General features: G+C 32.7%; 2 protein-coding genes and 1 long non-coding RNA gene across 10 annotated transcripts; 1 reads left to right on the top strand and 2 right to left on the bottom strand.

The window, feature by feature from the left end:
- Nucleotides 1-850: 850 nt before the first annotated feature.
- LOC130673513 (uncharacterized) lies at nt 851-1631 on the bottom strand. Its single transcript, XM_057478537.1, has 2 exons — nt 1550-1631; nt 851-1287 (listed from the first exon to the last, which is right to left on the bottom strand). Exons 1-2 carry the CDS (start codon nt 1565-1567, stop codon nt 868-870), a joined length of 438 nt encoding a protein of 145 aa, XP_057334520.1. The 5' UTR covers nt 1568-1631; the 3' UTR covers nt 851-867.
- A 704-nt stretch (nt 1632-2335) lies between these two features.
- LOC130674052 (protein diaphanous) lies at nt 2336-16432 on the top strand. Of its 8 annotated transcripts, XM_057479342.1 has the most exons (10): nt 2341-2766; nt 2982-3060; nt 8587-8769; nt 8835-9133; nt 9277-9297; nt 9517-11446; nt 11544-11963; nt 12041-12284; nt 13970-14051; nt 14134-16432. In XM_057479342.1, the coding sequence occupies exons 2-10, from the start codon at nt 3025-3027 to the stop codon at nt 14153-14155; spliced, it is 3237 nt and encodes a 1078-aa protein (XP_057335325.1). In that variant the 5' UTR covers nt 2341-2766; nt 2982-3024; the 3' UTR covers nt 14156-16432. The 8 variants fall into 8 exon arrangements, with proteins under 8 accessions (XP_057335320.1, XP_057335325.1, XP_057335326.1 ...); XM_057479343.1 differs by lacking the exon at nt 9277-9297 and having other exon boundaries at nt 2342-2766; XM_057479341.1 differs by lacking the exons at nt 2341-2766; nt 2982-3060 and adding an exon at nt 4416-4537.
- LOC130674054 (uncharacterized) lies at nt 2592-5539 on the bottom strand. The gene is made up of 4 exons (XR_008990960.1): nt 5404-5539; nt 5193-5338; nt 4668-4911; nt 2592-4529 (listed from the first exon to the last, which is right to left on the bottom strand). It is a non-coding gene; the product is annotated as an uncharacterized LOC130674054 (long non-coding RNA).
- Nucleotides 16433-16664: the final 232 nt, after the last annotated feature.

Below are 16664 nucleotides of genomic sequence, written 5' to 3'. Positions count from 1 at the left end.
GTTCTCGTAGGTCAGCCTGTTAAAAAATTTATAATAAATAATATTTAGTAGATTTCATAGAAATCTATCTTTTACTTTTGTCCTCATGGTGGAATTTTCAAAGAATTTTGCCATAATCTATCATAATTCATTGAGTAGGTTCCAAAAATACCATTGGTTCAAAAGTTTATATATGTATGTATATATTATTAATTATTTTAAAAATCTTACCTATTCCTTTGCAATGTCTAGTAAATTTTTAATATTAATTGAAGTGGTAAATAATTTATCAAATAAATTTTACACATAAAAAGGTACATACGATAGCGATAAATTGCGCGGGAAGACAAATTTTTAAATAACGCGGCCGCGAAATCTGGCGCCACATTCCGAGTTTAGTCGAAGCACAAACATAATTTATTTAAACGACCGCCAGACTTCGCGGCCGTTTTTATCGGCGTAAGCTAAAAAAAAAATAATAATAAATTGTAACATCTGTTTTTTTTTAATTTGTTGAAATTTTTTATCATTTAATATAACAATAGATTTTCTGAAAAAAAAAAGACAAAGTATTGTTAAATTGTTTGATGTTAATTCTTAACGCAGAGCACTTGTTACATATGGATTACATTTTGGCACCTAGAAAGATATTTACAAATTTTAAATTTAAACTGGAATTAAAAAAAAAATCTCAATTACAAAAGATAATTTCTTTCAAATTATTTTTTATAGAACGATGAGAATCTATGAGATATAAATAATATAATTGAGATATAAATTAGAGAAATTAGATAGTTTAGCTTTAATTATTTTATTTTATTTAATAATACTTTTAGATACAAAATAAGACATTTTTTTAGTACAGAGTAATAATTGATTAATAGGTAATCACAAATCAATCTCGTAATGATGATCCTTTTTCAGCAGCAGGATATCTTCCTCGCTAATTTTCATAAGTCTATCGATAGCTTCTGAATGTTTTTCTTTAGCTTCGAAGTACATTTTTTCGTAGTCCGTACCCTTGATGATTTCTCTTGCACATGGACATTTTTCAATGTTTAGAATCAAATTATTTGCTGATGTGATAGCATTCACACGGTACTCGAAAAAGTCTATTTCTACTTCTTTTAATGTTTTACCATCAAGCAACCTCGGTTTTATCCCTTTTTTCAAATCGTCTTGTAAATGAGTAACATGCTCAAGTTCATGAAAGGTATACTCTGCAGTTAAACATTGAGATCGAATCCGTCTGGAATTGAATATCTTGCAATAACAGCCTGGTCTACAATCGCATTCGATTCTGTGTTCCTGAATATATTACAAAACATCAAATATTAACAAGAAGGTAAAAACACTTATTTTATTTTAATGAGACTGAAGTTAGCCGATGTCTAATAATTTTAGGATTTTTTTAGAAAGAATAAATTATTTGAAAAAGTTGCACCTGTAGTTTTTTAAATTTTCTACATGCGCATATTTTTAGTTTTTGTTTTTTTATAATTGATTTGTTGAAAAAAACTTTAGGATCATTTATTTTAAAAAAAATAATTATAAATTATCTTAAACTTACCTGTTTTTTTGAATCCATGTTTTTTGTTATCCTTAAAACTTTCGATAACCGTTCCAATTACTGGTTGAACGTGGAATTTTATAATCTAACCTTAAATAAATATTTTATAACATTTAGTATGGAGGGTAGAAGTAGAAGTACCTCTACCCTCCATAGTCTTAACCATGGAAATAGAGTCTCAATTCCCCATGGTCTTAAGGGGATACGCTACCGGACCTCTTTCTCACACTCAGAAAAATAAACGGGACTATCTTTGTTGCACTCGTTAAGTAAATGAGAATTTTAAAACAATTTTTCTCGGAGACGAATTAGAATTTTTGAAAATACGAAATTTCTAGCCCTCTGTTAAGGTTTTAAAAAACGCTAAAGACTCTCTATTTTAGGATTCTAGTATTTGTCCGTAAATTAAATTTAATTGAAAATCGGTTACCATTACCCCTTAACGAAGAAAATATTCTACAATTGTGACTCACATTTATAGAATATTTTCACTTTTCACAATTCGTGAGTGCGAGTGATCTATCGCTCTTCTACGCATATATAAAATTTCTATTTCCGTTTTATCCCGTACAAATTTAGTCCCATAATTCAACGTCTTAATTGTTCTTTATTTAATTAATTTTTTAATTATTGTTGATCTGCAATAAAAACTGCAGAATTTAAATTTCGCGCGAAAAATTCAAATTTCAAAAACGTAAGCTATCGATAGTCGATAAAAATATTTAAATAAATATAAACAAATAGATGGCGCGAAACTTAACCTAAAAATTTTAGTCAGCTAGTGTATGGCATTCTTTTGAAAGTAATTTTCTACGATCGTTAGCGTTAGTTTATCAAACCCTAGCTATTATTTCAACAGCCATTTACTTTTGTTTATTTATTACAAAATTCTTACCCACAAAACCATTAAAAATAAATAACCTGCCCAATTTATTATTTAAAAGTTAACGTGCTCAAAAAAAGTGTCTTAAATAAACCAGCGGAAAAATCAAAAGTCAGTGAGGTGATTGATAAAAAAATCTCAGCATTTAAATAAATCAAATAATAATAAAATAACATTATATTTAAATACAAATACAGTTTTTATATATTTTTAATACAGTATTTTTTAATCGTTAATTGTGTACAGTAATTTAATTATTTAATTTACAAGATGCAATTGTCTTAAAATTTTTAATGATAGAGTTGACAGCAACGGAAATTGCTAATTATTATTGGTAAGTTATTTAATTTGTTCAAAGAGAGCGTTATTATTATTTTTTTAGTTTATTACAAGTCATGATGTCATCAATTAAATTTTTTTTCTTATAATTCTGGAAATAGGTTACAGTTAACTCCATTTTTTTAAATTAAAAGTATTGTAATTTTAAAAAATATGAATTAAAATTTAAAAAATGTCATTTATCATTAACGAGAGTATAATTGTTTACAGGAAAAGAAATGATTACCAAACGATAACATAACAGTATCCGGAGATGGCTAATAGAAGAGACAAAGCAGCTTCTGGCTTTGTAAGTTCATTATTTTTTCATGATAAGCTAGCCGACGTCTAATAATTTTTTGAATTTTTTAAAAAATCATAAATTATAAAAAAAAAGTATTTTAAAAAACGCGCCTTTTTTTTTGTAATTTTTGAAAAAAAAAAATCCTAAAATTAAAAATTGTCTGCAACTTCTGACGTATGGATTTGAATGTTTTTGACACTTGGCACTTTTTAAAATTTTCAAATAAATGAGTGGAGTAAAAATAAAAAAATTCACATTTAGAAAATTTAAAAGTACGGGCGTTTTTTAAAATTTATAAATTGTCTCATTACATTCACATTCTTTGCAACGTCACATTTATTTATAAATCTAACCACTGGCATACCTGGAAACTCCATAAAAAAAAATACCAATCAAACTATTCAATACTTCTCGGACCTCGAGCCTATTAAAAATTATTAGATCATCCTAATTGCCAATTGATAAGATAAGATACACCCGAGATACAAAGCGATGGTTATTGCTCGCGTGCTGATATGAATAACAATATAATTATTTTGATAACAGTATTGTTTTATTAGGATACCAATACCCGAGATAGATGTAACGGTAATAGCTTAACGCTTTAGGCAATTTCTTGATACACTGTAATATCTTAACCGTGCTGGAACTCCGGTCTTTACCTTCTCCAAGTATCCGTGACCTTCTTCCTCAACATCTCCAAGCTCTTAACATTTTATTATTTTTTTCCTTTTTTAATCTTGTCCTAATTTATTCATTACAATAATTATTTAAACTTGGTTACAATTTTAAAAAATCAACTGACCATTAATGGAACTCTTCACTAAATTACCAATGCTCACATTTTTAAAAATAATTTTATTACTTCATTTATATTTAAAAATTTTAATTCTTCTTACGTCAGTTTCTTATCACTTGCGGCTGTCATATTTATTTTAACTACCGGCAGCAGCATAAAAAATTTTCCACGGGATTTTTAAAAATTATTGCCGAGTCTTTAAATAAATTTTCATTTAAATAACCATAGACCATAATAATTATAGTAATGACAGTATTAAATAGTCATAAATATTATTATAAATAAAAATTGTTTTTAGAAAATAAGTACAAGCTACAGGTGAGCAGCACCACCTGTTTGATAACTACACGCATTTCGTCATGCTACACTCGTCGTTCCTTCTCTAATCACTTACATATATATATATGGATAAATGTATACACAATACGACATATTGTTATATATGTATCGAGTGCAAACATGGATGATTGTGTGCATACTGAGCGTTATTTAAAGTACACCCACAAATACCACACTAGTCGACATTTGTTGTTGTTATTACCGATACTGTTTTATTGTGCAGCAGGCATCGGGATTCGTCATTAAGAGCAAACGTCGTTAGCATTTTATTCATTACTTTTAGTCCATATTTTAATCGGCATGTCCATCCAAAGACGTAAAAGTTGGTACAAGACCGCTGAAAAAGTAAGTTTTATTATTTATGTATATATATATTTATTTTCCGAGCGGGCAGAGATGGACAGGCTCTTGATTGTCTGATGGCAGTGCTAATAAACGCGAATCTGTAAAAAGAGGTGATTTCAGCGATTCTTACTATAGAATTGACGTCATGCTCATCCAAGTCCATGTTTGTCACATATCAGAGCTTCCAAAACCGGTCGTACTACATTTTGTTACTTTTTATATTTTTCAAGGTCACTGACGTTCTACATTATTTAAACTATAATTAGTACTCCATTTATCTAATAACTAACAAGACACTTTTTTATTTTTAAATAATTATTTCATTGGGAGCGACTTGGATTTTCGATATTTTTAATCTTATCTGAGCGCGACATCTGCAAATTGATAAAAAAAAATTTATTATCCGCTGACAAATTAATTAACAAAATTAAATAAACGATAAATTTATTTAAATTGTTATTGATTTTTAAAATAAACTATAAATCAAATTTATTTTTTTTTTATTATTTATTGCAAAAATAATTTTTTTTAAATTTATGTCCAGATAAAATTTAAAAAAATTTTTCAATAAATTAAAATCTAATTAATAATGATAATAATAATTAACATTAATGTCCGATTATCTAATTGCTTGACAAGTCTCAAGTGTCATTACCTGCGATAATAAATATAAGTTTCAGTAGCGAGTGATCAGTGTAAATTGATAGTATGAGCCAAGTGTGACTTGCGTTTTATATAAATCGTCTTGTATTCACAATATCATTATTATTATCATCATAACCAGGATTACAGCACATGGTTCTAAAGATCATAGAAGCGAGTAATGCAAAAAGTAAAATTACATAAGTGATAATTGATACACTCACTAAAAGTAATAAGCGTTTGGAGTGAATATGAAGGGTGTGGTGTGAAAAGTACTCTCGATTATTGCGAGCTCGGTGAAAAAATATTATTGCAACAGAGGCGTGCCGAGCGTACGATGACGCCAGTCTGGGATTCGCGTGATTACCTCATCGACCTTTATCTCGGGTCTTCATTGCAAGGTGTCTGGACCATTAGCACCGCGAGCACGATCATCGACGCTGAGTACCAACCGCGCGGTAAATATTTATTTTAAATTACAATTGTGTATTTTAATTTTAAATCACTTTAATTGCCAACCAGGTGCCGTTGGTTTACAAATTAGCTAAACACTCGACTGGATAAATTCTTAATTAAATTACCCGGGAAAGCGAACGTATCATCAACCACCCGAGCAATCGTATCAAGACTTTTATTTTTACTATTTAGTATCTTGGGAAGATTATTTTGCTGGACAAATTATTACCCAGTTGAACACAAGTGACCTCGTAATGCCGGCTATCAGCAACCGCGAATTCCACAGCATCAGGTATTCACTTAAGTTTTAAGCCCGGCTGAACTCGTTCCTGATAAGCAACACCGTGCCGAAGAAAAACGGTGTCTTGAGCTCTTGCTACTACTACTACTACTACTACTACTACTCTAACTCTTGCTCTTACTCTTGCTCTCTTAACCATAAGCAGTCTGACAGAGAAGAAATAATTGCGATCGCATAAAAAATAAATAATAAAACCAAGATCCCGCGATCAACTGAGAGAAAGATTACGACGCTTACAACTTACAAGAGCAAGAAAAAATAAATAAGCCAATGAGTAAAAAGTATAGTAATGTTGTTTTATTCTTATAAAAAATAAACCGTTAATCGTCATGTCTCATGAGTAAACGTCATCGATATTATTACATCGAGCTTAAGCTGGACCGAAGACTAAGACAGGCTGGTTTTATTATTTTTAAACAAAACTTTTTTTAACTCCAGATTATCTGGATGGAAACCCAATGATACTTTATTATCTAACAGATCAAGATACTGTCGCCTATTGTCGTGGGCTGATAAAAAATACCGTCCGATTGTCGGGCATTGACTGGAGTTATCATGTCTGCACGCGATTCCAACCACCGCCATCATCATCATCATCATCATCACAGACCAGACACGACACATTTATTTAACTCAAGACTGATGTCTTGACAGCGACTTGTTGCCGCTGACCGAAACTCCTACACCCACCTATTATTTATATTAAAATATAAATATACTCGGGTAATGTAAGAGGAGTAAATATAAATAATAAAGACAGAAGAGAGTAGAGGGAGTGAAAGAGAATTAAGCGCTCGCCGACGAGTTTTCTCAGCCGAGAGCATGAACCAGTCTTTCTTAAACTTCACTTCTATGCGGAACTGACCTCAGATTCACAAACTAAATCCTTCTTCTCTACTCTCATTCCCAATAAATTTAAATATACTTACATATATTTATTTATTATATGATAATTTTAATGAAGGAAATTAACTCACTCCGATTTTCTTCATTAGTGATGTGAATTATTATTATTATTTATATTGTTAATGCGGAAATGATTACGCGTGAGTGTCATTATTAAAAATAACTGGACGTCATAATAAAAATAATAATGATGGACATTAATAATTTTAAAAAAATATTACGGAGTGATAAAAAATGTGACAAGATTATTTCGCGGGTTATTTATAATCTTTGAAAGAAAAAAAAAATACTTGGTAAAATGCGATCGAATTTATTGGGTGTGCTGTTGTAATATTTAGTAATTGGTGTGTGTATTTGTCCAACATGATTACTGAATGGGTGAGCTATCGTAAACACGTTTACTTAAATGTTAATAAAAATGTTAATGTTAAAATAACACAGGACATCTGTTGTTTGGTTAAATACTTCCAAGACTTAATAATAAATATATTTATAATTAATATTATAAATTAAGTGATAACGTCATAATTTTTGTTTATTTAAATATTTATATTTTAAAAACCGTGACGAGTTATGTGCAATTGTAGCACAAGGCCTCGTGAATCAGCTGGAATTTTTCTCAATGTCGAGTAAAAAAAAAATTTTATTTAAATTCAACAGGAAGACAAGAAATTTAAGATTCGCTAAGAGATTAAGGAAATGGATAATTATTATTGTAGATTTAAATTGAGAAATTTGTTAATAACGCGGCGGCTATCGCTAAATATTTACGGTACTTTTTTGTAAAACATGTAGCCAGTTATTTAATCTGGGTATTACACGTACATACCGACAGTAAAGATAATAGACTAAAGACTATTTAATGTCACACATCACGCCTTGAGTTATTGTCTACCGAATAAGCAAAGTGTCGGCATTAAAATGCCTCAGGAATTACTTATTAATTAATTTATTTATTCGTTTAATTATACTACAGATTGGAATTTATTATTTTTTTTTAATCAGTACCAATGTCATTAGTTTGATAACATCGTAACACTAATTTGAATAAATTCCATTCGTTTATTTTATTATTTACTTGTATATAAAACATGCGTTGTAAGGCTTGTGATATTTTTTCGGTGAGTTTGTGGTATAAATTTACGGTTTAGTTATTTGTAATTTTTTTAACGAGGATTTTTTGTTTGATGGATAATTAAATTATAAATAAAAATAAGTGTGAAAGTCGGAGTATTGTATTTCAAGTATGCTAAGAATTTGTCTTGCTCAATCTAAAGAGGTCTTTGGATGATCTTTAGTCGGTAGAAAAATTTTTCGATTACACAATCAATTGTCAAAGGCTTTTATTTTTTTTTGCATTGATAAGTTCGGAGTTTTTACTACTGTTTTATTATTTAAATTAATAATTGCTGGTAAAAGTCTACTATGAAATTTATTATTTTAAATTGGAGTTCAAAAATTTACACTTTACTTCCGGTATTTTTTTTTAACAAAAATTATGATCCTGAAGTTAGCAGACAATTAAAAATTTTCAAATTATCAGACGTCTGCTAACTTTAGTATCATTAAAAATTTTTTCTAATTCAATTTAATATTTTTTTACCTGTCACGCAGTCAAAATTTTTTGAGAAAAAAAAAAAGTCAGAAACTAGGTCGTGGCCAATAATTCGCTATTTGATTTTTTTTTTTTTTTTTTTTTGTGAAAAACTTGTAATTAATTATAGATTAATTGTATTTAAATTAGCTGGACACATGGTTCGGACGACCAAAAAAATCCGGACGCGGGGGCGGCGTAAGAAGCGGCACCGGATTCAATACCGTCCCCCGGCCGCACTCCGGCGATGACTTTGACGAAATAGAACAGCAGAGATCAATCATCGAGAGGATGGACGAAGAGACTGTCAATGATCGTTTTGAAAAGATGTTGGTAAGTTTTCAAAAAATCCAAGCGCCTTTTCCACAAACTAATTAATTATAATAATAAAATTCCAGGCGAACATGAATTTAACCGAAGAAAAAAAGGAGCCTCTGAGACAGCAACCAGAGTCAAAGAAAAAAGAAATGCTGGTGCTGCACTACAAAGGAAGTATCCAAGAGAACCGATCGAAATTCGACAAACCCGCTGATTACATCCAATATCTCGCCCAGCCAGATCTCAGCGTAAATAAAATTTACAGCTGCATCGAGTCGTTGCGAATTGCGTTGACAAATAACCCGCTCAGCTGGGTCCAGGAATTTGGCACCAAAGGACTTAAACAAGTTCTCGCAACACTTAACGAGTGTTATAGGAAGTACGTACATTATTTATAATTAACATTTATCAATATAATACAATAAACTGTCACGATAATAATTCATACAGTACAATATACTAAAGTTCGTGTCAAAAGTTCAATCTAATAATATTTTTTTTTATTCACTTCACACTCTGCAGTGCCTCTATACATTTTGATAGGTAAATAAAAGAATTACAAATTGAGCTTATTTAAAAAATATTAAAACAATTTAAATACTTTTTTTTTTTAGCGCAATGCTTTGTTCAAATATTTTTATTTTAATAAATTTAAATTGTATAATTTAAGCCCGCCTTGCACGTTTATTTTTATAAATATTTTTATCAATTACTCGGTAGAAAAATTTATTATTATTATTATTATAATTTTTTAAATTGTAGCGACAATCGATATGAAAGAATCCAATACGAGTGCATACGATGTCTGAAGGCGATAATGAACAACACGGTGGGAATAAAAGAGATGCTGGCTCACCAGGAAGCGCTGACGATAGTGGCGCGATCATTGGAGCCAAGCAAACCCTCGGTGATGTACGAAGCGGTGAAACTACTGGGTGCCGTATGTCTGATATCAAGCGACAGCCACAAGAAAGTCCTGGACGCGATAACGATGAACGGGGAGTTCAAGGGCCGCGAGAGGTTCCTGCCGATCGTCCAGGGACTTATGAACAAACAGAATGAGAACCTGAGGGTCGTGTGTCTGCAACTCATCAACTCGATAATATCTTCCGCTGAAGAGTTGGACTTCCGGTTGCACTTGAGGAACGAGATAATGCGCGTGGGGTTGGCGGATATTTTGGAGTCGCTCGAGCGCGATGAGTCGGAAGACTTGTCAACGCACTTGAAAATATTTAATGATTACAAAGAAGAGGATTACGAGGAATTTGTACAGAGGTTTGATAATGTCAGGTTGGAAATGGATGACGTCAATGACTGTTTCGAGGTGATAAAGAACATGGTGATGGACACGATGGCGGAGCCGTATTTTTTGTCGATACTTCAGCATCTTTTGTTTATAAGAGATGACGCGCAAGTCAGGCCCGCATTCTACAAGTTGATTGAGGAGTGCGTGTCGCAGATTGTTCTCCACAGGTCGGGCTGCGATCCGGACTTCAGTGCCACCAAGCGGTTCCAGATAGACGTCCAGCCGTTGATAGACACGCTGGTGGAGAAATCGCGAGCTGAGGAGGAACGGAAGTTGATGGAGATGTCGCAGAAGCTGGAGGAAGCGATATCAAGCAAGCAAGAAGCTGAGGCGAAGCTCGCGCACGCGGAAAACAAAATCAAGGAGTTGGAAGCTGGTGGCGCGAAACCTGTGAAATTAGCTATACCTCCACCGCCACCTATTCCTGGTATGGGAGGACCCCCGCCTCCTCCAATGCCGGGCATGGGTGGACCACCTCCTCCACCGATGCCTGGAATGGGAGGACCACCTCCACCGCCCATGCCAGGTATGGGTGGACCACCTCCTCCGCCGATGCCTGGTATGAGAGGTCCCCCTCCACCTCCGATGCCCGGAATGGGACCTCCGCCTCCTCCGATGATGGGAGGACCACGTCCGCCGATGATGATGAACGCCGTGGAAGTGCTTCCTCACGGTCTGAAACCCAAGAAAAAGTGGGAAGTCGACGGTCCGCTCAAACGTGCCAACTGGAAGGCTATTTTGCCCCACAAATTATCTGAGAAATCGTTTTGGGTGAAGGTTCAAGAAGACAAACTCGCAAGTCCTGAAATTCTTAATGGATTGGCGCTAAGATTCTCCTCGAAACCGGCCAGCAAAAAGATCGACGACGTTGTCGACAAATCCGCTCCGGCGAAAAAAATAAAAGACTTCAAGGTACTGGATGGCAAAGCTGCGCAAAATATTTGTATCCTGCTCAGTGGCAGTCTCAAACACATGTCTTACGAGGAAGTTAAAAGCTGTTTGTTGAAATGCGAGGGACCGGTTATCAGCGACAACGTACTCCAGGGACTGATACAGTATCTACCGCCCCCGGACCAACTGACCAAGTTGCAACAGTACAAAGACCAGTACGATGACTTGACAGAAGCTGAACAATTCTGCGTTACAATATCTACAATAAAAAGACTACTCCCGCGATTAAGATCTCTCAGTTTCATGCTGCGATACGAAGAACTCGTTGCCGATATTAAGCCCGACGTCGTCGCGGGTACTGCCGCCTGCGAGGAAGTTAAAAATAGCAAAAAGTTTGGTAGAATTCTCGAGCTGATTCTCCTGCTGGGTAATTACATGAACTCCGGATCGAAGAATGGCGGCGCATTTGGTTTTGAAATCAGCTTTCTCACTAAGGTAATTAATTAAATAATTATTTTCTCTTATGTAGAGCAGTTTTTTTTTCTTTTTAAATAATTAATGATATTGTATTTAAAAATATATATTTTTACAGTTAACCAGCACTAAAGACATTGAAAACAAAGAAACGCTGATGCACTATCTCGTGGACACGATCGAGAGAAAGTTCCCCGAGTGTCTGAGCTTCGCTGAAGAATTGCCGCATGTCGATAGAGCAAGTCGCGTGTCCTTGGAAAATATCCAGCGGACTTTGAGGCAAATGGACGCGAATATCCGCAACTTGGAGCAGGATCTCGCCAACTCTAAGATACCGCAGAGCGACATCGACAGATTTGCCGAGATAATGTCCCCGTTTGCTAAAAAAGCCCGCGAGTCTTACGAAGTTATGCAGAACATGTTCAAAAATATGGACACGCTCTACACGGACATATCCGAGTTCTTCGCATTCGATAAGCAGAAGTACACGATCGAGGAATTCTTCGGTGACATAAAGAAATTCAAGGACGACTTTGGGGTAAGCGATCGACCATCAGTTTTATTTTAATTGGACAATTGATGGTTATTTAAATTAATTTGTTTGTTTATTTTCAGCAAGCGCAGAAGGAGATCGTGAAGATGCGAGAGGGCGAAGAGAAGCAGCGGCGTGCTCGTGAGGCCCGAGAGAAAGCTGAGGTCGAGCGGGCAGCTCGTGCGGCCCGCAAACGTGCGCTGGTTGATATGAACGCCCACGAAACACAGGAGGGAGTAATGGATAGTTTGATGGAGGCATTGCAGACTGGATCGGCGTTCAGTCGACCCGACCAGCGACGGAAACGACAGACGCGAGTCGCCGGTGGTAAGTCGAAAATCGGGACTAAAGATTATCCAGCTGATAAAATTTCCTGGTGGCGTCGTCGAAATTACCTAGCATCTAATCCGCAACCCGCTTGCTTGCTTTCCCCAGCTTTTCTTACTAATAATAATTACATAAATAATAATAATATAAATATAAATATTAATTTGTCGCCAATGGAGACTCCGGTAATGAAAGATTGCTTCACAACTCCCGACGACAACGACTCTAAGCGAAATAATTTATTGGCCGCAGCTAAACGAGCCCCGAAGGCTGATAAATTTTTCCAGCGCATCAGCAAATTTAAAAAAAATAAAAATAAAATAATGAAACAGTCACCGGTTTTAGCTAAAGACAGTGATTATAATTTACCGTCGCCTATTTTTGGTGTCACTCCCAAGAGAAATAATGCGAGCATTCGAAAGCACTTTAAGACAAAGAGAATTGTTGGAGATAGTAATAATAATATTAATGGAGCGGCGATTGAAATTCATGAACCAGTTATTCAGACTAAAGGTCCATCAAATGTCAAGATGCCGATTCCCAAGATTTTAATCAACGATAAAATAATTCAATCGGATAGAATGCCGAGCAAGATGCTCAAGAGATCAACCGGCAGTCCGTTTGATTCAGTGATTAATGAGCTTAAGATGCGCAACGAGTTGAAAAGATCTGAGGAACTCCATGCGCTCAAATACACCCCAATAAACGCCGCCACGAGAATTAGTTACTTTTCACTGTACAGAGATACTCTGGTCAATGAAGCGCGTAAAGTCACGCCGGTTAAAAAAAGTCCCGTGTTTAAGGCCAGTAAAATTAGACGCGTAAGATCCCGGTCCAGTGCCGGTCGGTTTGATAAAAACAAGCAGAAGGTCAAAGACAAATGCAAAAGTATCAACAGTTACTTGGCTTTCAACAGTCCGGTTAATTCAGATCGTCCAGTTCCGGGTGATTGTGACGACACTCCGCGGTCTGCTCGCGGAGATCACAGAGTTTCCAGGTCCTGTGATTTTGGTGATGACGCGGGAAATCACCTGAGCAAAACGAGTCTCGTGAGGTCGAAGAATTATTTGAATATTTCGCGGGCTTCTGATGACAACCTCCCGATAATTGATGATAATGATGATGATGATGATGATGATGATGTTTTTGTGAGCGCGATGGAGTCTCCATACACATCAAATAGAAATATTTCAATTAGTAATCAGTCAGAAAGAAAACGGTGGAAATTCTGGCAACCCAGTGTTGATAATTCCTCAAATGTCTCGCTCACTAAATACAATAAATTGAGAATAAGTGATTCCGATATTATTATCAAAGTTAAAGACATCGTGAAGCACATAAATAGTTATTCAGAGTCGCAGAATAAGAGCCCCGTTAATTAATTTTCAATTGCGTTAATTGTTAATGGAATTACTAATTACCAAAAGCTTAATAATTTCTGTCAAAATTTTTTTTTGAATGTACACAGAAAATTTTTTTATTAACTGTAATTATTATTATTATTTTGTATTCTCATATTTATTGCGCTTTTGTATTTGAAATTGTATTTTTTTTAAATAGATCTTTTCTTCTACACTTTTCTATTTTTTTTTTCTATTTAAATACCTAGAGCTTATTAATTAATGACTTTAATTGACTTAAATTTGATGATGATGATGATGAATAATTTTTATTTGAATTTACAGCAGAAAGACGTGCGCAATTAAATAGAAGCCGCTCGAGAACGGGACTCGTCGGCACCGGATTAATCGGGAGAGAATTATCAACGTAAATATATAATTACAATTATAATTTAAATAATGAGTATTTATTAATTGACAAATAATTAACGATCTTATTATTTCAACAGAGAACTATTGAGTTCGGCGTAGCAAGAAACCAGATCATGTTAAATGAAATAAAACTGTGATTTAATAGTAACAATTATCAAGAACTAATGATTAAATTAAATATTTGGAGTTTAATTTAATTGTTTAATTATTTAAAAGATTAATAATTATAACAAGCATTATATTTTATTTAATGCTATTTGTTAAATAATAATAATAATAGGAGCTATTGGGAGTACGTACCTACTTCATTTGACATTTAAATAAAAAGGCCTAATACTTTGTACATTATGTAATGCAACGGCCAATTTAATTATTTTAAATTAACCAATGAATGATGTTTATATTCATTATGTACATTAAACACACTGTAAATTGTTTTATTTTTATACTACGTTAGATTACTTTATTTCTTTATCGATACAACTTTTATGCGAGTATGTATAAGTTTTAATTGTAATTTATAGTAAACGCACAATATTAATTAATAATTTTTAAATTTTAATTTTGTTTATTCAAAATATTAAATAGACGGAAAAAAATTATAAGATATGACCATATATGATCAGATATGACCTGATATGACATATATATGATTCGATGTCATCATTTATGATCAGATACGACGTATACATGGTTCGATATGATCATATATGCTGAGATACGACCATACATTTTTAAATACGATCAGATTCGAGCATATATAATCACATAAGACCATATAAAATTAAATATAAATATATATTACCTTATATAACCATATCTGATTTTTTATGATCAGATATGGCATATATATGATTCGATATAACCATTTATGATCAGATATGACGCATATTGGGTCTAATATGATCATATATGCTCAGATATATACTCATACATTTTTTAATATGATCAGATACGAGCATATATGATTCGATGTGACTATTTATGATCATATATGGCATATTTAAATCCGATATGATCATATATGCTCCGATATATACCCATACATTTTTTAATACGATCAGATACGAGCATATATGATTCGATGTGACTATTTATGATCAAATATGTTATATTTAAATCCGATATGATTATATATGCTCCGATATATATCCATAAATTTTTTTATATGATCAGATACGAGCATATATGATTAGATGTGACTATTTATGATCATATATGGCATATTTAAATCCGATATGATCATATATGCTCAGATATATACCCATAAATTTTTTAATACGATCAGATACGAGCATATATAATTCGATGTGACTATTTATGATTATATATGGCATATTTAAATCCGATATGATCATATATGCTCAGATATATATTCATAAATTTTTTTATACGATCAGATACGAGCATATATAATTCGATGTGACTATTTATGATCATATATGGCATATTTAAATCCAATATGATCATATATGCTCAGATATATACCCATAAATTTTTTAATACGATCAGATACGAGCATATATGATTCGATGTGACTATTTATGATCATATATGGCATATTTAAATCGGATATGATCATATATGACCGGACTTGAGTATTTATACGCGATCTTATGTAATCATATATGATTATGCATAATTAATAAGTCAAAATTTTTATATCTGATCAAATCTACCGAAATTTATCAAAAAAAGTGGCGGCAAAAGACGAATTCACTTACGATTTAAAAAAAAAATTAATAAATTTTTTATAATGTTTATAAATAAATTTTATAATTAAATCTGATAATTTGTACATATTGCAATCTAGCGATACGTATAATTAGAATATTATTAGTAATTATAATTATAGTAATGATGATGATGATAACTGACGATTTTATGTTAGCAATAACGCATTTATGTATGTCAGATAAAGATGAATAATTTTAAAAAACGCGCCCGCAAGAGTGAATACGATTAAGTAAATTATTACTTAATTAATAAGTTTATAATTAAAAATAAATAAACAAACGAGATTATATTTTTTCGTACAAATAAAATAAATATGTTACGCATGCGATTATTAATTTTTTTTAAAAATTACATTGCAATAGAAATTATTTTATTTTAATTTAAAATTTTAACTGAGCTTGTTTAGATTACTAAAAAAAAACCGACTAATTACTTGACCAATTGACTGCCATGAAAAAGTTCTAGGGAAAATTTGTGCCAATTTTACATGAATTTTTATTGGGCATTTAAAATTTATTTCGATCGCAATTGCTCAGCTTTATATTTTTAATTTATTAACAAAAATATTTTGAATTATACAATTTTCAAAATTACTATTGTAGTAACGAAAACAAAAAAAATAAAATGACAAAACAAATTTAATATTATTTCATCTGCTTTATTTTCGGCTGAAATTCTTAACCATCCATTGATTTTATTGAACCTCACGAATGTTATTAAATTCATCGAAAAACGGTGAATTGAGGTGAGATGTACTCATGTAGAAAATGATCTTTTTGTTCTAAACCCAAAAAAGTCCTAAGAAAAATTTATTTTCTGAGTTTAGATCCATATAAGGATAAGGTGGAGATGGGTGGACATGGGTGGAGAT

The sequence above is a fragment of the Microplitis mediator genome, chromosome 8 (genome assembly GCF_029852145.1).
Source record: "Microplitis mediator isolate UGA2020A chromosome 8, iyMicMedi2.1, whole genome shotgun sequence".
NCBI lineage: Eukaryota > Metazoa > Arthropoda > Insecta > Hymenoptera > Braconidae > Microplitis > Microplitis mediator.
Note: the sequence above shows the minus strand (reverse complement) of the source record. Positions and strands in the feature narration are given on the sequence as shown.

Coding starts and splice junctions, on each gene's coding strand:
- LOC130674052 (XM_057479336.1), top strand. CDS start 4,493: ATGTCCATCCAAAGACGTAAAAGTTGGTACAAGACCGCTGAAAAA. Junction 8,770..8,834: donor ATCGTTTTGAAAAGATGTTG/GTAAGTTTTCAA, acceptor ATAAAATTCCAG/GCGAACATGAATTTAACCGA. Junction 9,298..9,516: donor GCCTCTATACATTTTGATAG/GTAAATAAAAGA, acceptor TTTAAATTGTAG/CGACAATCGATATGAAAGAA.